Below are 24233 nucleotides of genomic sequence, written 5' to 3'. Positions count from 1 at the left end.
ATTGACTACTTGGAAAAGGGTAAAACAATCACTGGTGAATATTATGCATCATTATTAGAGCAGCTGAAAGAAGAAATTAAAAAAAACGACCACATTTGGCAAGAAAAAAAATTTTCTTATTTCCAAACTTGAAAAAATGGCTCGGTGGACAGAGATTTCCAGACAACGAAGACGTCATTGCCTCTGTAAGTGCTTATTTTGAGGAACTTCCGAAAACTCACTTTTCTGAAGGATTAAAAAAACTTGAAAAGCGATTGACCAAGTGTATAGAGCTCCAAGGAGATTATGTTGAAAAATAAAAAAAAAATTACCCAAAAAAATTGTTTTTATACTTCATTCTAAGGACTTATTGAACTACCCTCGTACTTTGACCTCCTCTGGTTTGGACAATTGATCAATAGTAACTGGAGAATCTTGGAAGAATCGAGGTGGGTCAGGGAGAAACTGTTGATTTTCTCTGACCCAACTTTCCCTCCACTCTAGACTTCTCTTAGCGTCGGAGAGTATCCGTATTCTCTCAACAATATGCCGCCGGATGGTCAGCAGCTTTGACTTGTTGAGTGTGTGATAACGGGTCCGGAATTCGCGCTCAAACTTTCGAACCTTGATGGTAAAATTCCTGCCAGCCTATCTTTATGGCGAGTTGATGCATTCGTCTTTTGGTCTTATGATCAACGGTTGGTTTTGTTTTATGGTTCGCAGCGGCCTAACCTCTCGTTGCATTATACACACAATAATTGATAGCCCAGAGGTCGGATTATTCGGAAAAATGTCCACGAAGCTCGTTATCCATTTCAGCCAGATCTTTAGGCTTAAGAGAAACCTTGGCGTTGATGTTTCTCCGGGTGATAAAGCATCGCTCTTCCTCTGTCGAATGCCTGTTCGCGGTTAGTCTTCGTTTTGCCTTTCTTTCTCTGTTGCCGGCTTGTCCTAACTGTGGTAGAGTAGGCGTTCCGCTTACATAGCTCCTTTTACGGAGTAGTTCAGCATGGTTTCGCAGATGTTGCTGCGAAAAGTACGATGGCTCCGGGTGTTTCTCGCACCACAGAGTATGCAGCCGTGCCATTTAACCCCGTTCACGGGCCACACTCGCATCGTAGCACTCTAGCAAGTCGTGATTCAGTTGCTTCGTCCACCCAAAAGTCGCGAGATCCCGCCGATCTATCTCATTGAATCCATTTTCATTGGTTCCCCCAGCTCTAGATTGGTCGGCATTGTTGGGCGACCCATTGTCGGGAGCCCTGCGCGTTCTGTTGTTTTGAATCGCACTTCCTACAACTATGTTTGGTGTTGACATTGTTGTTCCCACGAGAAGCTAGGGAAAGGGGTTCGTCCATCCTTGTGGAGCCCCGCATGCAAGTATAAGGCTGCGTACTCTGAGAGGCCGCCCAGTATCCCAGAGTCACCGCTCTAGACACCTCACCCAGGTAATGATAATCATAATCATACAATTTTCTAGAGCCCGCTGGGAAGAACGTGAAATACGCTTGTATGCATTACAAAATTTTTTGTGGGCCATCATGGGATGCCCAAACGAAGACCTTAGTTTGACCTTGAACATGATCTTCATTGTTGTTTTAAGGTCACCTTTGTTTTTTTAAATGGAATGGCGCATTTTTGATATTGTAAATCAAAAGAGAGGAATATTTTACATTAAAAAGTGTAGTCAGGTCATAGGTAAGTTTAGGTCTTGATTGACATATCAAGGTTATTCAAACTTCAATATGTTCTGAACATCTTTTCACAAACTAGCTTGTGGAAAATCTCCTCTTACCTCACTTTCTTAGTTGCTTACTTAAACAAAAAAACTTGATTATGACCATCAAGGTCATTTTAAGGTTAACTTTGTTTTAACAATTTATGCGATCCTTTGTGACATTGGCTAAGTTCTAAATTCCATCTACAACCACTACAATTCCAAATGTTGAGACCATATTCAAGTTTGAATGACCTTGATACGTCCATAATTGTCATGCTTTAACAATGACCTGACTACACTTTTTAACGTAAAATTTTCTGCCATGGTAAAGGTCAAAACTAAGGTCACCATTGAATTTTTCGTTGAATGTTATTTTTAAAATGACCTAAAACTTCTCCAAAGAAATTGTACCTAAGGATTTGTTTGGCTGTCCCAGGACTTTTTGGACACACTGTGTATACCGTAAACAGTGCTTTCTACGATCAGAGACTCAGTGTGAGTGTGGGAGAAAAGGATAGAGAGAAAAAGATCAAACAAGAAAGAGGGGGGATAAAGAGGGAAAAGGATTGAAAGAGTCAGTCAGTGGGAGAAGCAAAGCAGAGAAATACATAAATTCTTCAAGCAATTTTTATTCTTTGTTGATTGCGAGGTCTGTGAGACATAAGTTGATATGCAAAAACAGTGCACATTGACAATATATTTGGAGCACGAAAGGGTAAGAAAACGGCGCGGCGACAATGTACTGAACTGAATTGAAAGTTTGCAAACAATAGAGTGAATCCCGAAACCAATATCCCGTATCTGCTACTTTCTGCAACGTCAATTGATGCTGAAATTTTGGGCACATTTTCAGTTCAAAACGAAACGGTGATAACAGATTGATAGCTAAACCTCTAGGTTACGTCTTTATCTTTAATGCCTTGGAAACATCAAATGTGTTGTTGAAAATTTAAAAGACTGAACTTAACTCACTCTTCACGCATGTTCAAAATTTCAACAAGCTGTTTAAACTCATTAAAATATGTTTAAGATCAATAAACAGAAAATATGACGCTGAACGGCTTAATGACATTCCCCTTATTCGAAAATGCTCTGAACCACGGTGCTCCCAACTCTTTTATCCTTTCACACAGCATGCATCGCGTTGACAAATGGATTGTTTAAGGTTGCCGCGCTTATTTGAAATGATTAAATGTGAAAAGTAATTCTTTATATGGTAAAAAGTAATAAGAGTAAGGTTATTAAAAATCATTACTTGCTCCTAAAGAAGACTTGCAAAGTAAAGTTTGAATTATTTATTAGATTTTCTCCTTAAAAATAAATAATCAATTTTAATTTTAAAGAAAGAAATATATTTTTTATCTTAAATATAAATTTAGAATAATTGCGACGGGTGCCTTTCTAGAATAACGGACAAGCTGCCTGAATTTTCACAATCTAACTTTAACCATCTATTTTTCTCAGTGCAGCCTTATCAAGTTTTGCGAGTTCACACCGTGCCATAAAAAGTTGTCACTTTTAAACAAACATGATCAGCCCCCCATCCCCATAAAGAATTGCGATCGATCCGCCCTACGCTGATATTACCAGATAAGTTTAATTGCAGTACAAAATGCGCTCTTATGCGCTTTTTCGTCTCTTAAATCTTCAACTTGCACTTCAATATTCTCCGCATCTATATTAAAAGAATATTGGTTAGTCGACTTCTCAATTTCTCTTATATCATGGTCAATGGTGATGAGGACAGGAAGAGTTACAGACTGAACAGATGCATAAGATATAAGAGATATATTTCTACGGTTGTATCCAGATGTATTAGTAAAGCAGAAATAGCAATCCGTGTTATGATCTGTCGGATGTAGCCAAATCATTGGCGAGTAAAATATAATTTTTTTCTAATAGTAAAGTTGCACTCTGCATTTTACGCATATAGTTTTCAAAGTCCACAAATAGTCCATTTCACTAGTATCTAGACTGAAGGAGATGCTATAACTTTCTTTTAATTTATCTGTAAATGGTTTACTTTCGATACTGATGACGTATTTCCCAAAAACAATACAAAAGTTTTTAATGCGCGTATTGCATTGCGTCATTTCTATTTTTATAGCAGTAGGCTCTACAGAGGCTAAGTTACCCACCAATGTAGAGCTGCAGACGCATGATGACGACGATGGCGGGCCCGCTTGCTCACCCTGATCTGTCAATGTTACTTTCAGGTGTGGGTAAAAGTGAAAAAATACCCAGGTGTCAGGGTCATATATTACTGCACGCGCGATTCCAGCCGATTTGCACCAGAACTGCCGCAGTTTCTGCAATTGGATGTGAATCTAAGTCTGAATGTCATTTCTTCTGTATCTAAGAACTATAACGAGATGCTTTTCAGGGATTTTAGAATGGTCGATTTCACATTCATATCCTAAAGAATGTTTTTATCTTTAAATGACCTTGATGCTGATGTATAGAGGTCATAGGGGCTACGGATTCGTGATCAGCACTCTCGAAAACGTATTTTGTAAGGATCGTTACCTCGAAATTAGTACACCATGACTAGTTGCTAGGTTCAAAAATTCTAAAGAATGTTTTTGCACTTCATGTGACCCTTAGAGTTCACGGGGACCCGTGGGTAAGAACATATTCGAAAATAAATGTTTCCCGCTTTTTCAGAATCTGAGCTTAAAAAGATTATATCTCTCAATTCAACGAAATTTTTCTCAAATTACCTTGATCCTGACGTGTAGGGGTCATAGGGGCCACGAATTCGTGATCAGCGCACCCGAAAAAGTATAGTCCTCTTGGTTTGGTCGGAGGACTTTTTGATTTAATTTTGTGATCCTGTGTAATTGAACCGCCGCGCCGCACAGTGGGGAAAAAGCACCTTTTTGGACATAAATCGACTATCAATACAATACTTAAAGGATTTTCAAGTTTTCTTTAGAAATCACCGTAAGGTTTCTAGGTATAACGAGTAAAACGATTAATTCATTAAAAACAGGTAACAATACAAATGTTTAATAATGTTATAAACAAATTAATTAACAATAGTATGTTTTTCGTGATTCGCAATTATTCGAAATTTTTTATGAAAAGCCCTGTATCATATTTTCCATACTAAACAAAAAATGTTCATTTTTAAACCATTATTATAAACTAATTCACATTTTAACCATTTTTTTATGAATAGGGTTGATTTTTTTTCTGAATAAACTTCAAATATTTTGAGAAAGACACCTTGCTGTTATATTTTTAATAGTGACCAAAAAGTGTTAATTATTGAAACAAATTTTAGAAGCAAATGCACATTTTGACGATTTTTCTATTAATAGGCTTTATTTTGTTTGTGGAATGATTTTGAAAATTCTTTCAAAAGACTCTTTAATATCGTATTTGTAATAGTGACAGAAACTGATAATTATAACTATCAGTAAAAAAATTGTTTAAATTATTATTTAAACAATTTTTATTAACAAATGCACATTTTGAACATTTTTTTATCAATAGGTTTGATTTTTTTGGAATTAATGCTAAATGTCTTGCAAAAGACTCTTTGCTGACATATTTTCAATAGTGACAGAAACTGGTGAATATTTAAACAATTTCTGGAAGAAATGCACATTTTTATAATTTTTTCATAAATAGGCTTGAATTTTTTGCGGATTCAATACGAAATGTGTTGCAAAAGAATCCTTGCTGTTCTATTTTGTATGGTGACCTGATATGCATCACGGGGACCCTGGCGGACCGAAGGAATCGAAAGGAGCCTCTGCAAAGCATCCTTAAAGACCATACCGAGTCTCCCGTCGGTTCCTTCTTAAAAAACTAAAAAATAAACAGCAAGATCAACTTTTAAATTGTTGAAATTCGGATTCCACGTTAAATGTTGCATCAGAAGCTCACGGAGTAATCGCAATACTTTTTCTTACAGCGTTAAAAACTTTATAAAAAAAATACCTGTCATTTACATGAGTCGAAGGCGGCTTCAAGTGCATCTTCTTTTGAAGCAGTTAACAAGCGTTCCGCCAGTAACTTTAAGAATTTCGTCTGGATACTAGCGCCACGCAGTGGAAACCTCAAAAAACAACGCTACGATGCAAGTAAGAGAGCATTTTATTTTTAAACTTCGTGTGCAATATATTACTTGAACTATTATGGATGCGCTTGACGTCACTTTGAGCAGAAATATATGACGTTTTTTAATTTTTTAACGCTGCAAGAAAAAGTATAGCGATTACTCCGTGAGCTTCTAATGGAATTTTTAACGCAGAATATGAATTTCAACAGTCTAAAAGTTGATTTTGCTGGTTTTTTTTTTAGTTTTTTAAAGAAGAAACCGAAGGGGGACTCAGTGGGGTCGTTGAGGGTAAATTTTAGAGGTTCCTTTCGGGTCCTTCGCTCCGCCAGGGGACGTTGCTCAATCGAACTTTGCATATCATGTGACCCTGAAAAAGGACATTTGTAGGCAGGCATACGTGCTTCAATAAGTAAGAAACGAGGTAAGTCCTTGGAGATTGTCATACTCTTATACATTTTTGACTCATGTGGCCCTGAAATGTGCCGTTTTTTGGATAGAAATTCGTGCTTTAGTAAGTAAGAAAAGAGTTCAATCCTTGAAGATTGTCATACTTTCAGCTATTTTCGACTCATGTGGCCCTGAAAAGTGCCGTTTTTAGGTAGGAATTCGTGCTTCAATAAGTAAGAATCGAGTTCGCTTTTTGGAGATTGTCATACTCTCAGCCATTTTGGACCCATGTAGTCCTGAAAAGGGCCATTTCTAGATAGACATTCGTGCTTCAGTAACTAATAATCGAGCTCACTCCTTGGAGATTGTCATACTTTCAAGCATTTTCGACACATGTGACCCTGAAAAGTGCCGTTTTTAGGTGGGCATTCGTGCTTTAGTAAGTAAGAATCGAGCTCAATCCTTAGAGATTGTCATAATATCAGCTATTTTTGACAGAGGTTTCATCTTCTTAGATTCTACTTTTTTATAACTACTAATCGAAGTGGACGAATGTAGCAGAAAATCATAGAGAACATCTAGATCCGAGGATTGCCTGTCTTCCGCACGATATAACTTGAAATATACTGTGCAATCTGGTGATCATATCTGGATACAAACCGGTTATTTTAGCAACCGATTTAGATTTTCTCAAGAAGAAACGGGCTAAATCTCCGATATTTGATGTTCCATAACCCTGCTTCACCACATAAACTGCTAAACCCGGTTTGGATCTTAATTGTATTTGAATACTTTCCTTTCTTTAGCCTTAATATTATCGAAAATAAAATCTACTTGGTTACATTTTGATTGTGGATCACTATTCCAAATGATGTGTCATAAGGCCTGATTTTTTATTCTGCATTCCATGTGGAAAAATACTGTGAAGGTTTCCTTCAATTTCTTAGTAGAAATCCGCAGTCTATTTATGAACGTCTTCCTTGAAACAAAATAAAACAAATGAAGCAAACAAAACTAGGAAGGACTTGAAGTTGCAGCTGCAACTTCGTGTTTTTACGGAGGTATTGAGGGAAGCCTTCGAACGATTTTTTAATATCGGATACAGGATAAAAAGTCATCACTTATAAGTGACATCATTGGGAATAGTGATCCACAATCAAAATATAATAAAGTTGATTCAATTCGATTCTTACTCACTGAAGTACGGATGTTTATCAAAAAACGGCCCTTTTCAGGGCTACACGAGTAAAAAATGGCTGAGATTATGACAATCTCCGAGGAGCCAGCTCGATTCTTCCTTACTGAAGCACGAATGCCTACCTAAAAATTTCCCTTTATAGGGCCACATAATATGCAAAGTCCGTTTGAGCAACCTCCCCGTGGTGCATATTAGGTCACTATAGAAAATATAACAGCAAGGATTCTTTTGCAAGACATTTCGAATTTATTCCGCAAAGAAATCAAGCCTATTCATGCGAAAATGTTCAAAATGTGAATTGGTTCATAAAAATTGTTTAAATAATTACAAGTTTCTGAAACTACTGAAAATATAACAGCGAAGAGTCTTTTGTAAAACATTTCAAGTTTATTTGGCAAAAAACATCAATGCTATTCATGAAAAAATGATAAAAATGTGAATTTGTTTATAAAAATGGTTCAAACAATTAACATTTTTTGGTAACTATGAAAAATATAATAGAAAGAAGCCTTTGGCAAAACATTTTAAGTTGATTTCACAAAAAAATCAAACCTTTTCATCAAAAAATGATCAAAATGTGCATATTTTAATAAAAATTGTTTAACTAATTTTCAATAATTAGCTATTCATAACTTATTGTAAGCGCACATCATTATCCAGGATACTTTATGCAAAAGCTATGGGTTAAATGAGCTCATTATGGAAAATCATGAAAAAGTGACTTTTGTTTATTTACATTATCATCAATTTGTTTGTTACTCTTACCCACTTAAAATTATTTATTATTATTATTTATTATTTATTCGATATTTACTTAGAAGCCTTACGGTTATTACTAAAAACAACATCAAAATCCGATAAGAATTGCACTGTCAGTCGACTTTTGTCCAAAAAAGGTGCTTTCTTTCCACTGTCCACCGCATCGTAGAACGGGATATAAAATAGTTTGCGATAAGTGAGAAAGCCCCGGACAACTTGTCAAAATATTATTAAAATCTAATGTTTAAGGTACATCGTCTTATAGAGAATTAGATTGCACATCTTTTGACATTCTCATCAGAGAAGGTATTAAATTTGTGTACAATGTGACCCCCCCCCCCCCCCCCCCCCCCCCCCCGCCCCAGTTTTTGTCAAATGTTCACGTTTTCAGACCCCCTGAATCCGAAGAATAAGTTTTTACAAATGTTTGTCTGCCCGTATGCCTATACGTATGTATGCGTGTTTGTCTATGAGCACAATAACTTTTTAAAAAATCATTCTGTTAGTTTGGCCTCTAGTACGCTGCAAAAAACATTCCAAAAAACACACGAAAAAGAACCTTTTAAGCCAAGTAACGGACGATATGAACAAGGCAGGAAAAGAAAAGGTTTAATTTATTCATACCCTACAAGATTACCATAACAATTTCTTGAATTTTCTTGAAAAATCAAAAATTCATATATATATATATATTCACATATATTCATATATTTAATAACAACATTTTTTTAAAGAATGCGCATTTTTTGTAAACGGGACCATAAAACTACGCATGTTTCAATACAAATGCAAGTTATGAATTATAATAACATGCCTTTATGGGAATGATGTAACATTTCAGGGATAAACTTGAGTGCGAACCATACGATACGTGATGAGAATGTGTTCATTAAAACGGAAGGAATTCACAATCACCAAATTACTGTTGTTGATGATTTCACCTTCAGTTTTAAAAAGTCTATGCACAAAGAACGAGTGCGTAGCGCGAAGTAAATATATTATCGATAGCTAAGCACGAGAACCAACAATCGCACGACCTGCAAGCTAAGTCACCCTAGTCGCACGCTCTAATTTAGAAACTATTGGGACTTTCAACTTATAATTTTAACGAATTAGACATGGAACTATATTTTAGCGTGTAGAACAATTAAGGTTGATCTTTTTTTATAAAAAAAGTTATTACTTTTTTTCTGGGAAAGTGCACGAAGAACATTTAAATTTTCAATCGAAAAGTCTATCAAGGTAAGATTTAGAAATGAAAAAATTCCAATGGACGAAATTATCAATAGAATCTGTGGAAGTTCTTGTCAAGTTTTACTTCACTTGAAGGAGCCGTTTGCGAAGTACGTGGATTTTATTGATGTGCGCGCAGTGCCATGAGATTGAACTCGTACACTGAGACACCGTTTATTCGAATGAATGAAAAAAATGAATTAGAATTTAGTATAATATCGTTCCATAATAGGGAAAACCGAGGTTTTATTACAATTATCCGTATTACAGTGCCAAAGTTTAATATTATCATACGAGCATTTAAAACACTAAGACGATAAAGTAGTATTCTAAAAACAAAATATTAGTAATCTCCATTTCAAGAATTAACACTATGAAAAACTGATATTCTTTTTACTGAGTTTTTAAAAAATAATTTGAATAAGAAAAATAGTGAATGTCATAATCTCGAGAAGGCATTTTTCAAATTGATATTGTCAGTATGAAGTCGACAGAAACCTGAGACGCATAGAAAACTATGCAATCATTATTCTTCATTTTTCATATAGTTTCGTTTGAGAATGCTCCTTGATTGTTTCCGCCATTTTCCAATCGAGCCGAAAGGTTATGTTTCACAACATTTTCAATAAAAGTTAACTCTTTCTATTTTCAATTCATTCATTTACTATAAGATTTAAAACAGTAGGAATTCTTTCGCATGAAGTTTGTACACTTAGTTAATACGATTTAATTCAATGTTGTACCGCGCCGAAGACATCGATCTTGAAAAAAGGTTGTTGAGTGTCTCCATGATTCCGGCTAATTGGCTTATCGGAAATGAAAAAATCAAACGACATTTTAATCTGTAAGTCTGTAGCAATAGAATGAACTAGGATTCTTACAAACTATTGAAAATTGAATAATTTACAGGCTTTTCAAAATTACTTTTTAAATGACCCCGAACAGAATACATTGAAAAAAGCTCTTAGTGGATTTTCCTAAATTTTGGATATTTTGTAGATCATGATATCCCCGATAAAAAGTTCTGATGCCAAAAAGTAAAAAAATGGACAGTTTTTCGTTCGTGCATGCTAAAGGAGACATATCGACGCACTAAGAGGGTTTGGCGCCACGCTCAGTGATTACACCTAAGTCTGTGCCCTTGTGATATTTTGTAGTTTAGAACCCCCTGATCAGTAATATATGTGTCTGAAGGTCGGGAGAGGAATACTTTTTCGTTGGTGCTACATCTAAAGTCGCTTTTCATGTATGCGATACGAAGGAAAAACTGTAAACTTTTTTACTTTTTGGCATCTTGCAAATTTTATAAGACTTAATGCGAAATCTTTTCCATTTGTTCAAACAAAAATATTAGTTTGAACGGCTAAAAAGCATTATTCTAAAATCAGTAAAGGCAGTCGGTCAAACTACCTGCGACAACCAAGTAGTATCGTCTAGAAGTATCCTTCGGAAAAAATTCTAAACGCGGCCGTCGGGTTGGTAACGTCGATGTATCCAGTCAAGCCTTACGTTTTTCTGCCGTTATTTTAATTTGTAAACCCAAAAAGGATTTTATTACAAATATGGCGCTGAAATGTAAAACGTATTTGTTTCCTTATTTAGGGTACTGCGAAGTCGACGCGAAACCTAAAAGCAAATCTTGACCAACAACGTGAAATACATTTTTTCGGGCCACTGAGGGCAGATTCTTGCTTAAAACCGCTCAAAATTGTCGGTAAACAGAAGAATTTGGTCACCGGCAATGTGGCAACGTCAGGAGAGATCGTTACGATTCAAAAGAGAACCATTAGCAGGAGAAACAACAGGGACCGTGTCCAGGACCTCTCTCTTTCTCTTGCTATCGGAAGTAATAACTCACAGCGGGGGATCCCTCACAAAATAAAAAATTAACAGCGAAAGCCACATTTGAACTGTATACAGACACCTCCGCAACCATCTAAAAGAAAAAAGAGAAATTACCTATACAGTAGAATCTCAAAACTGCTGTGAAGTTAATTACTATAGTTGTTACTTGGAGTCCTAGAAATAAAGTATAACAGCGATGATGCGAATTTAAAGGTACTCTCAGTCTCTGGGTTTAAAGCCACTTATAGGATATTCCTAGGAGAACAAATAAAACAAGCGACAGTGAGAAAAGTGTCTTGTGTGTAAAATCCATGTGTGCGTGCGGTTGTGATACGGCACTACAGGCCTATAGTTGCGATCGTGCAACGTGTAATAAACGACGGACTATTAGACAGGGACACGATAAGTGCTAGAAACTAGGCCCATTTCGCTTCCTTGTGTAATGATAGTAAGTAAGGAATAACGAATATTGGTGGGTACATGTATCGTTCTGATTTTTGTAACTGTGTCAATTCATATTACAATCACACTATTTGATACGAATGACTATTATAAGCGTGAATGCTAAATAAAATTTTTTTTTTGACCATTTGGCAGTTGCAAGAATATAAATAAGATCATGAATACAAATATATGTGAAAAGTTTGGATCGTTTATTTACTCTCCAAAAAGCACCTTATAGTTTAATGTAAATGTATTGCCCACTGATAACCGGAAATAGCACCCTCGGATGAGGGCAAAGGAATACGTTCCCACAAAATAAAATTAAATAGAACCTCAGTTTCTGGCACTTTGTGCTTTCCTCCGCGATCTACAATTTTATTTAGAAATGCTTTAGAATCGGAATTCACGTAAAGTGATAGTTGACATTTCAACGAAAATTAACGGGTTGTAACAGCTAAGTTCCTGAAAATTTCAGACTAAAATATAAAAAGCGAAAATTTTTATTTGTGCGATTTCATTTATATTTTTATATTTATTTATAAATTCGCACAACTCTGAGGATTCGAACCCTCGAACTGCTGATTCAACAGTTTCTAAACATTGACCAACACTGCTTAAGTACGCGCAGCCATCGGGGCTAAACAATTGATGTTTTATAAAACTTCAAACCACTCATCTGATGAACTCGAATCACACATACGCGTGCAAAAACGCACTGCGCGTTTGGTTGAGTGTGTGCAGACCACATGAAGGCGAACCTTCTTCCTAGTTCCCAGATTTCTTGAGCAAGCTCGTGAGTGCTCTGTGAAACTTGTCCCAGTCACTCATTATACTTTTGTAATTATTTACGAAAAAAGTGACTGGGAAATTTCTAAATTTCGGCTCATTTCGACGGTAAGTTTTCAGGAAATCGAACAAATCCGGGACGATTCATTTTAATGAGATTATATTATTAATTTTTCATTATATGTAAACATACCGTATTTCAGATAAAAGGAAATGTAGCTTCTATCTAACCTACAGAAGAGAAGTCAAATTCAAAATGGAAACTTAAATAAAAGCATTAGTCAAGATTATGAAATCTGTAAACTCTAGTAATTGCACACAGGCGGTGTTCAAAAATTTGGAAATGTTTTTTTGTACACTTTTTCCACCCCTCCTTTTTATCGTCACAGATCAGACGTCACATATACGAGGAAAACCTCCCATACGTACAAACATAATATTTTAATACTTTACTTGTAAAATAAAATAACTAATTTGCATTTTCCATAGCTTATTTCTGTTATTTATTCAGCTTACTGTTGTTTTCTGAAAGATGGATCCCTAACAGAAAACAATACTTCCAGAAAATCTTTAGGAGCATACAATGGTCTGTATTGAGACAAATCTGAAAAGCAATAAATATTTACATAAGTAATAATTCAATGATTAAATCATTATAATTATGATGAAGTAAAGGAGAATATGAATCGTGTAAGTAGGACAAATCTCTGAAACTCTTAATCTTAATGTTACTCACATTTAAAACAAAATAGGGTAATTGGAACCAAGGTTCGTCACCCCCCATGATTCAACACCTCGTACAAAAATGGTAATAATTTTAAGGGCGTGTAAAAAACTCAAAACTTCGAGTCAGGTCCAGCCAGCTTTTGTCTTTTGAATCGACTCGAGTTCAAGCTGACGCCTCGAACATACGAGTAATCCTAGGCGGAAAAGTTATGTATGGAGAGAAATTATACCCAAACGTTGTCATTTTTTCTGTTTTTGTTATCAGAGCTCGGACTTATTTAACTATTGAACTTTTTTATACCTTTCTACCAATCGCACTGTTAAAGTATATTTTCCAAATGAAACCCTCAATTTCTTTTTGATATATTTTACATTGAATAACATACAAAAATGAATTATATTAAATTGGAAAAGTTTGAAAACCAGCAATCTCATGTTTTAAATATAGACTTACCTTTATATATTGGAATCAGTAAATTGCATTCTCAATCAGTGAAAACGTTTACTGGTTTGATGCAGTGACCTATCACTCACTTATTCTAATTTAGAGAGTGAAAAAGCTTAGAATTATTCAACAATTTTGAAATAATTAAGGTCCATACTTCACGACTTTTATTAGTTTCTGTTGTTTCGACCTTTCATTATTTCCAAAAGCAACCACTAAATGCCTCAATATTAATATTTAAATATTAAAGGCTTTAAGAATCAAAAGTTAAATTTATAAAAAAAAACTTGAACCAAGAAATTATTCAAAATTGATCAAAGCTTTAAATTGGAAGCATTTTGAATTTCAGGATGAAATTTAAATTTGAGAAAAAATAAGTTTAGACGTTTATGATATTTTGTAATAATGAGAAGAATCCAGAAATTCTTGCAAGGTCTGAAACGATTTTAAAACTAAATTTATCGCGCGTAAAGGAAATTTATTAATTCAATTGCAATTAGTGAAATAGGAATTGATTTTCAAAGATTTTCCTAATCTTTGTAAATATTTTTAATCAGGGTTTAGAAAGTTTTTAAATTAATTTGAAGAAAAAAACTCGATATGGCCTAGAATTTCTAAATTAGAATTCTGTATCAAACCTGGTATAAAAAATTAAATTAAAAGTTTCAAACGAAATATCAGCCAATGATAACCAAATATCAGAATAGCATATCAGAATATCAGAATATTTATTATCATATAAGAATAGTTAAATGCAAATTTAACGCAGAATCCAAATTGCAACAGATGAAACGCCTATCTTGCTGTTTTTTAAAAGTTTTTTTTCATGATACGTTAGAGATACTATGCGGGTACTATAGGAATACACTGTAGCGCAACGTGCCATAAGAAATTATCATTTACAAAAATTGTCGCTAATGGTATAAAAAGTGATCGCTACCGACAATTTTTGACCTGTTTTTTCAAGGACATTTTCAGGATAAAGCCTAGAGTGCCGATATGAAGATAAAAAAATTAATTTTTCTCGTATGTGTTTAATGCCTCTGTTTGATCCTCAATATCGAACATCTTGCTAGTGAACGTCTCACGCTAAAAACATTAAAAAAGGTTAGGGGTTATACTGGAGTTATTTCTGTCATTAATCACATAAGATGAATCATAGAGTTGCAGGGACAGGGGTTTCGCCAAAATTATTTCTGTGATTAGTCGCAAAGGTGCTTTTACGCCATAACATGATGCTAGAAAGGGGTAGGGGTTCCACCAAAATTATTTCTGTGACCAGTCACAGGGGTGCCTTCACAACCACAGGAGATGTTGCACAGGGTTAATGGTTTGGCTAATATTATTTCTGTCACCAGTCACAGGGGTTGCTTCCTGCCTCACGAGAATTTGGAAACGGGTAGAAGTTTGAACAACATCATTTCCGTGGCCAGTCACAGGGGCACCATCCTGATACTACGAGATGTTAGAGACGGGTGATTCCTGAATTCCACGAGATTTGTGAATTCTGTAAGTTCTATTCACACCGTGAATTCCTTGAAATCCATGGATTCCGTGAATTATACGATTTTTATGAATTTTATGAAAGCCCTCAATTCCACGAATTCCGTAAAATCCGCGTATTCCACTATTTCCGTGAATTCCATGAATTCCGAAATTTCTTTTAATTCCATGAATTCCGTGAATTCTTTAGAATTCCATGAATTCGATTAATTCCAGTAAGTCCGAGAATTCCTTAAATTTTATTAATTTCTAGAATTGTTTGAATTCCGTAAATAACGTGATATGCGTGAATTGCATGAAATCCGCGACTACCATGAATACCGTGAATTCCGAGAATTGTGCGAATTTCCCGAATTCCGTGAATTCTATCATTGCCATGCATTCCGTGAAATTCCAGGGATTCCATGAATTGCATGAATTTGGCTAATTCCACGAAGTCCATGAAAGTAGTCAATTTCATAAATTCTGTAAAGTCCGTGAATACTTTGAATTCCTTAAATTTCGCGAGTTCTGTAAATTCCTTAAATTCTTTGAATTTATCGAATGTCATGATCTCCTTGAATTCCATGACATCTATGAATTCCACGAATTCCATGAATACGTGTGTTCAGTCTACTGCCTTGCCGGAGCTCGACGTGACGCTCGAGTGTGAATTTGGCGCTCAGAGCTTGGACAATATTCATCATTTTACCGGTACCAAAAATGTATACACTTGGCTGAAAAATTACCGGGCTTCGAGCATTGTTCTTTAAATCATTAGTGATCGGTCATTTACAAAAAGTACAGCCGTTTATGAACGAATTTTCTAATTTCTTTTCTGCGAACAACTAAATGTTCTATAATGTATAGATTGCTTAAACGATTTATTTTTGTACAAAATGATAAGTTAATAACCTTGTTCAAAAATTTAAGAATATTGTTCGAAGACACACAGTAACTGAAAACATTAAAATCTTTTAAAAATTTAGCAATATAATATGTTTCTCCTGCTTTTCCAGGCGATCTGTATAGTCGAACAAGTATATATTATTTCCATTATTGTGAAATTATTAAAACATTTATTTTGTGACTTATGTACCTGAAAAAATAAAATATTTCAACCACTGAAAATTAGGTGAACAAATGCAAATTATTTAACAAATTTGTTATTTTTCAAATACTAATTTATCGCCGCATGCTGTCCCGGGCCCTCTGACTGCAGCCAGGCCAGCCACCCCTTTGTGAAGGCCATGACATTAGTCAAGCTTAAAAATGTGAAAATTTTAAACTTGTCACTATTTATCATGATTTGAAAAAATATTCTATTCGGGGCGATCCAGTAAAGTTTGTTTTCTAAAAGAGATCAGAACCGGCAGATTGAGATTCGCTAAGAGATAAAACTTTTTGAGAGTACTATTGAGGTTGTAGGTCACAGGATTCAGCTCCAAAAGGATTTAAACCTATAGAGATTTAAACAGTCCGAGCCTTCCAGGACTTTTTCCGCCTGATGATCACATCCATACCGAAGTGGGGGTGGAGTTCGTTCAGTGTAAACTTTCTCTCCTCGGACTTTGTTTCAGGTAAGTACGCGCCTGCTTGACTCTTTTCTTAAACGTTTTTAGGAGGGAAAACTTCGACCTTGTAAGGAGTGGATGACGCATCTTTCAAGCTCCACAGTTGAACGCAGCTACATAGTTGTGTACAGGCCCTCCGGCCTGTAAACGTTCGAACGCACCTTCGTTGGTGTACTGCGTTTTGCGCTTGTGACTCGAAAAAAAACAATGGGTAACTGTGCTTGGAACACACTAGACAAACGCAAATACTCCCCGTGCCGATGCGCTGTGAAAAATCCTAAATTGACGCGCGTTTATCGCATTCATCGTTGCATAGCAGTGGTCGAGAAGTGGATTTTTGGGGCGGGGTGACAAACGAGTTGTCTTAATGGAGACTTTGGGTTTTAGGACAAATCCCATAGTATGTAGACCCGCTCCCTGCAGGTGGGGCCCTGCTAATGGTGTTTCTTATTTTCCTAATTTTTTGTGGTATCAAAACGAACTCAAAACGTAAAACAAAACAAATTGACAGCAATGCAGGGACTGTTCCGAGATACTCTTCTCACTAACCGCCAAAAGTGGAAGACACCATAAGTCCCAATCCAATAGAAGCGGTGCGAACTTTTGATAATAATGGCGACAATCTTGACGACGTACGAGAAGTGCAGCGGAGCTCAAAGAAACAGATACCGCAACGCGTGTCTCGCAAATAGCAGCCAAGGCATCCCACAGGAGGCAGTAGCTGCGAAATCTTGACCTGAAGCAACTCCTCGGGCCTATCATACAGGCAAGAGAAAGAAGGACTCTAAAGGAACGCTCCTCGACAGGCAGCAGAAACGTCTGAAAGGTCTGGATTCACATGGCCTTACGTTCGCGAAGATGCCTAGAAACAGATGCAAATGGCTTAAAGAAGGAATAAACCTGGAGATCAAAGGCACGGAGTGTCTGCATACATGGGGCTGAATAGGGTTACCTTCCGGGAGACTCAACTGGGATCCGTAGGGAGGCCAAAAGCGTCCGTAGATGCGCCGAATTAGCCTTTAAGGACTGACAAGGGGAAAGCATGAGGGTCGGAATGCAAATCGAAATCGCGTGAGCATAATTCGAAAAATATCGAATTCTATTAATCACGTATCACGGCTTTTTTGTAACTGAAGCGCAGTTTAAAAAATATTAATTTTTGAAAATTCTTGCTACCTCGACTGATTCAGTAGCATCAGGATGCTCGTGAATCCGCTGCTTATATGTTTTTTGGGTCGCTGCAACCGAATCTGAAACCTGTTTTGCACCTACACGTCAGCTTTTTTTTCTAGACCAAAAAACACCTTACACCCTAAAATCCATTACCTCAAAATTTATTACCTCAAAGCTCATAAATGTGAAATCCCAATAAACTACAAACACAACTGCAGCAAAAAAAATTACACGCAAATTTTAAACCTCAATCCCGAAGAGTTTTAGTTTTATAATTCTATGCGTCAATCACTTTACAACCTGAAAACCCATAAGCTACATTACCCTGGAGTCCCATAACACCTTAACACCAACAACATATAAACTTCAAACGTGTAACCCTATAACTTCATAACCCTATAACCGTATAATTCAAGAAGAGCCTAATGAATTCTTCCGAGATGCTGGAGTTTCAAAAGAAATTTACGAACTAATGGCGTCAAGATTAAAAGAAAAATCTTACCTAGCTCCAGGAGTGTTAATTCATAGATTATTCGACAGTTAGCTTAAAAGCAGTCCTGCTGCATAATGGCATCCATTTTGCTCCGCCACCTGTTTGTCATTCGGTTGTGTTAAATGAGAAGTACCACATCCTTTGCTTCGTACTCGAAAAATTAGATTACGCTAAACATAAGTGGAAAATATGTGAAGATTTAAAAATGATGATCATTTAAGCAGGTCAAAAAGTGGTTTTACTAAACAACCATGTTTTCTTTCTGAGTGGCACGGCTGAGCTCGTACCGATCATTATGTGATAAAGGATTGTCCAGTAGAAACAATTTAACTTCAAGATCTAAAAATGTCATAAAACAGAGTCTAATAGCAACAGATAAAGTAATCATTCAACCATTACACATAAAGCTGGGACTTGTAAAACAATTCGTCAAAGCAATGAATACTACAGAGAGCAAAGCTTTTATGTATATATTTGAAAAGTTTCCTAAACTGTCTGGTGCGAAAATAAGAAAAGGTGTTTTTCATAGACAACAAACTGGAGAACTTTTGGGATACACATATTTTGGCAGACTACTTTTGGTCTTTGAAGAGAGATACGTCAAGTCAGCACAAAAAAAGCACTAGGAATGTCATTAAGAAATAAACGACTCGCGTAAATCAATAATCCCGAATCTTGAGAGGCGAGGAGGTTCACGTAAATCAAGCACTCCAAAGGAACAGAAGCCTTCTATGTCCACGGCGTTTTTCTGGGTATCGCTAAATGTAGGCGATTCCGATGCAGGAAATATTGACCTTATTGAGTATTTAAATTTTATTTTTAGAGACCTAAAGTTCATGAGAAATAAGATTCAATAAAGCTTTTTAAGAATTGTGAGAAGCAAGGGGATTCAAGTAAATCAAGCACCCCGAAGGGAACAGAAGCCTACTGCGCCCACGTCGTCTTTCCCGGGTATCGCTTAATGTAGCTTTTTACAATGCAAGTAATCTTGACTGTATTCAATATTTTCATTTTAGTTTTTTAGACCCAAAGTTTATGAGAAATAAGATTAAATTTCTACTTAAAACTTTCTGCAAAACAAGAATTAAGTCTCGAGTATAAGTGTTTATTTTAGCTTTACAGGCTTCGGAAGACTCACTTATGAGTCTTTTTGTTGTTCAGTTACGGGACTATAAGATTATGAAGTTTCTGGGTTTTACGGCTATTAGAGTTATAGAATTATGTACTTTTGGGGTTGTGGAGTTTCGAGGTATTAGGTTGTATGGAGTTATGAGGATGTGGAGCTACGAAATTGAATTCTACATGATTCGGAGTTATATTGAGACATACAATTTTCTTAGGATAGCTTCAGGGTTATGGAGATTATGGCTTTTGAGGTAACGAAATGGTGGACGTATGCAATTATAAAGCTAAAATAATCTAAGATTGAGGTTTCAAATATGCATGTAAGTTTTTTTGTTTTTTGCTGAATTTGAGGTTTTTAGTCTATTTAGATTTGAGATTTATGAGTTTTGAGGTTATAAATTTTGAAGTAATGGCTATTAGGGTTATAAGTAATCGATCTCAAGGTTATTGAACTATGAAGGTATAGGGTTATACTGTTTAAGGGTTGATATTGCTTAGATTCATATTTTCCAGATGGGTTTTGAAGTTAGAAGAAACGCTGACGTGATAGGTCAAAAAAGGTTTCAGATTCGGTTTCAGCGACACAATAAACATATTATCCACTTGGTCTGGTTTAAGAAACCTTTCACTCATTTGTTTGGTAGTCCTGTGTAAATTATAATTTATATTTTCATGATGATAATAATAATAATAAGCATTTTTCTCGTTGCCGAATAAGTGTTCTGCCTACAGAAAGTATTCTCCCTACCAAAGGTGTTCTCGCGTTGATGTCGCGGTAGGGCTTGAGCTTTCCTCTCATGACTTTGACGGCTACGTTGGCGGTAGAATTGCTACTGAAAGGGTTTCATATGCCAAATAGGCTGATAACAAAGAGGAGAGGGACTTAGCAGAACACCAAAACTCAAATAATAATGGAGAGCATACTAAAGATATTGAAACGCATATCGCTTCCCGAGAATCGTCAGGGCGCCCCTGGAGCCACAGCTGGGGGCCACAGCATGCTGGACGGTGGCGAGGGTGAGCTGCGAGATGGTCAAGCAGATCTCACTAATCAAACAGCTGGCCAGAAAGAATATCTGCGACAAAAGGTAAGCGGTGGAACATTAACTATGCCTGCTGAGGATACTTTGGCTAGCATTAGCTATTTGCATCGAACCACCTCGACAGAAATATCGTGGGAGAGCATCAATTGGGACACCACAATGAAAGAAGAATTGGTGCGGCTGTTGAAATAGCTGCTATCCAAATGGAAGTGGAACAGCAGCTTCCTATTGATGAACTCACCTTAGAAGATGTGGACAATGAAGACTTGATTGATGCTGCAGGCATAGGTGCTAGGAATAATGAACATCATGTACCGGATCGATTAGAACCACATCCGGATATTAATAACGATGATGTGAATAGGGAAATCCCAGAAAAACTACAGCACCTTCAAAGGAATTTTGGTCATGCTTTACTAGAGTTCAGATATGTAGAACCAACACTAAGGCATTCGCTGCCCAAAATAAAAATCACAAATGATCTGCGTGCACTAATAGCACATCTCCACAGCGAGGTTTCACCGACGTATTTGCAAGGGATCGAGATCCACTATGGAAGATCAGGTATTACGTATATGTTACCAAAAAAACCAGACGCTCAAAATCCATCTGACTTTCGACCGATATCATGTCTTCCAACAATTTATAAATGTCTTACAGCTATTATTGCAGATAACGTATATTCTTATTGCAACGAGAATGACATTCTTACAGAAGAACAAAAAGGATGTTGTAAAAACTCGCGAGGCTGTAAAGATCTAATCATTATAGACGCTGTTGCCATGACTCAAGCTCATAAGCATCAAAGGAACTTACGCATGGCATACATTGACTACAAGCAAGCGCTTGCTTCAGGTGCGTAAAGCTAGCAGTACCACTTTGCCTAAAGAACGTCAGACCTGTGCAATAATGGAGTGCTCATTTAAGGCTCATTTAATACCCAAAAGCCAAATTTTGTGCTCGGCATTTTTTCAAAAAAATGCACGGTACTGCCAGCTTTACGTAAAGCTAGCAGTACCATAGTAGAAATATTCGTGATATAAAAAATTTATTTCTTTCACAGGAATTGAGGGCTCATTGAAGGCTCTTGCATGACCTGTGGCGCAATTTTTCAAAAACAACCCCTATCATAAAAAAACTAGCCTGAAAAATAAATATGCACTAATCTGAAATTTGAGTACACCAGAATTGAAGACTCATTTTAAGCTCTTCAACGCCCCCAAAATCAATATTCCAAACCCATCCCTTGATGTTAAGAAGCTACCCCTTACTTAAAAGTGCTGATAAAGTGCACTGAATATGCACTAATCATAAAACTGAGCATATCAGAACTGAAGGCTTATTGAAGGCTCTTGCATGACCTATGGCGAAATTTTTCAAAAACAACCTCTATCATAAATAAACTACCCTAAAAATGAAATATGTTCTAGTCTGAAAATTCAGCACACCAGAATTGAAGGCTCATTTTAGGCTCTCCAACGCCACCAAAATCAATTCTCCAAAACCATTTCTTGCTTTAAAAACTACCTCTTACTTGAAAGTTCTGATGAAGTGCACTGAATATGCACTAATCATAACATTTTTACGTAAGGGGTATTTTTGTAATAGCAAGGGATGGTTCTGGAAAATTGATTTTGGGAGAATTGGAGAGCCTAACATGAGCCTTCAATTCTGGTGTGCTCAATTTTCAGGTTAGAGCATATTAAATTTTAGGGTAGTTTTTTATGATAGGGGTTGTTTTTGAAAATTTGGGCCACGGGTCATGCAAGAGCCTTCAATGAGCCCTCAATTCCTGTGAAAAACAAAATTTAATATCACGATTATTTCTACCATCGTACTGCTAGCTTTACGTAAAGCGGACAGTACCATGCATTTTCTTTAATGAATGAGCCCAAAAATTTGGCTTTTAGGCATTAAATAAGACTTGAATGAGTCCTTAAATATGGCATAGGTCAGACGTTCCTTGGGCAAAGTGGTACTTCAAGCTTTACCCACCTGCTTCTTTCCGTGCCGCATCACTATTTTGTGATATTTGGTATATTTCAAGGAGACTCCTTCAGCGCATGATGTATTCATGATAATGAGGATGATCATCAAGTAACCCATCTTCTTTACATGGAGGACCTGAAGCTATACCCTAGTTCAGCCCAGAAACTGCAGCAAGTGATCGATGTCACAAAGCAGTTTTCCAATGATATCCGCATGGAGTTCGGACTAGATAAATGCAGAATAGTGCATTTTAATGAAAGGAAAATTAAGGACCGCAGATTTAGAGAACAAGTTCGAAAATGACATCAAGACAATGGCTGCAATCGAATCATGTAAATATCTGTGTATTCTTGAATCTAAGGGTATCCAGCATACGATGGTTAAGACAAGCCTAACGACTGCCTTCACTACGAGACTCAGATTGATTATGAAGAATTTTCTCAACTCGGCAAACAAATTCAGGGCAATCAACACATAGCCATGCCTATCCTCGCGTACCCCTTCGGGCACCTAAAATGGTCTAACACCGACCTTGAAAAGTTAAACATAATTGTTTGCGTAGAAATAAGGAAGCACCAAATGCACCACAGAAACTCAGCAATTAAAACGGTAGTTCTACCGCGACATATAGAGGGCCGGGGCGTTTTAGATGTCAGAAAACAGTGTGAGTCACAAATTATACAGTTGCGAGACTGTTTTAACAGCAAACGAAATGTGGCGCTTTACAGTAGCATTTGTAAAACGTATCTTGATTATACGCCCTTAAATTTGTCCTTAGATAGGCCTTGAATATCAGGGCAGAAACCATAGAGGAATTAGAAATACAATGAAGGCAGAAGTCCATCCATGGCGAGCACCCGAAAACGTTCGATCAAAATGAAGTGGATAGTGAGGCATCCGATATTTGGCTAAGAAAAGGTTTTCTGTATCCAGAGACGGAAGAATTCGTCATTACGATACAGGACAAGGTTATGAGTGCCAGGAATAATCGTAAATACCTGTTAAATCAAGACGTGGTTAATCGATGTTGATTATGTGGCGATACCAACGAATCCATCGAGCACATTATTGATGGCTGTTGCGTTATGACTCAGAGAGAATATACGCACATACATAATGATTTAGCGGGCATTATTTGTACATTAACAACTTGGCTTAAACCTACGACTCTTAAAAGAAAGGATGCCTTTATATAGATACATTCCAATGCCCGTTTTAGAAAGCGAAGAATATGTCTAATATTGGGATGTTACTATCCAAACGTATCGTTACATCTAGGCCAATTGACCTGAGATCGTGATGCGAGAAAAAAGTTGGCAGAGTCTACATCATCGACATTGCTTGTCCGCTTAACCGAAATTTGCAGTCAACCTTTACAACCAAGATCCACAAGTATAGCGAGTTAAGGCATTCATCCCATTGTGATTTCGGCTGCAGGCACTGTGCAAGCAAGATGGACTGAACATCTTGAACATTTAGGAGTTAGTACGGTATTAGCAGCAGCTTAGAAGGCGGGTTCATTAAACACCTGTACGATTGTAAGAAACTTTCTTGACCATCAGGAAGTGAGCGACTAAAAATCCTTGGGGTGGAAGATGGTAGCTCTAAGAAAGCATCCAGAGGTGAATATTGTCCCCTCCAACGCTCGTGGCGTTGGAGGTTGATTGATAAATCAAAATATAATAACTGGTATCAGATGATAAAAAAGAAGGAGTACCAAAGTATTTAGGAAAGGGATAGCGAGAGAGAAGCGGGACCAGAAT

At 36.6% G+C, this 24233-nt stretch overlaps 1 protein-coding gene across 2 annotated transcripts in view; it reads right to left on the bottom strand.

Moving 5' to 3' along the window:
- LOC117168944 (TBC1 domain family member 19-like) overlaps positions 1–24233 on the bottom strand; it is a 250123-nt gene that overhangs the window by 35148 nt on the left and 190742 nt on the right. For both annotated transcript variants that reach the window (XM_033354938.1, XM_033354937.1), the window contains one exon: positions 12937–13024. In XM_033354938.1, the coding sequence (XP_033210829.1) occupies positions 12937–13024 (88 nt within the window). The remainder of the gene's footprint in view (positions 1–12936; positions 13025–24233) is intronic.

Source organism: Belonocnema kinseyi, chromosome 3 (assembly GCF_010883055.1).
Source record: "Belonocnema kinseyi isolate 2016_QV_RU_SX_M_011 chromosome 3, B_treatae_v1, whole genome shotgun sequence".
Lineage (NCBI taxonomy): Eukaryota > Metazoa > Arthropoda > Insecta > Hymenoptera > Cynipidae > Belonocnema > Belonocnema kinseyi.
Note: the sequence above shows the minus strand (reverse complement) of the source record. Positions and strands in the feature narration are given on the sequence as shown.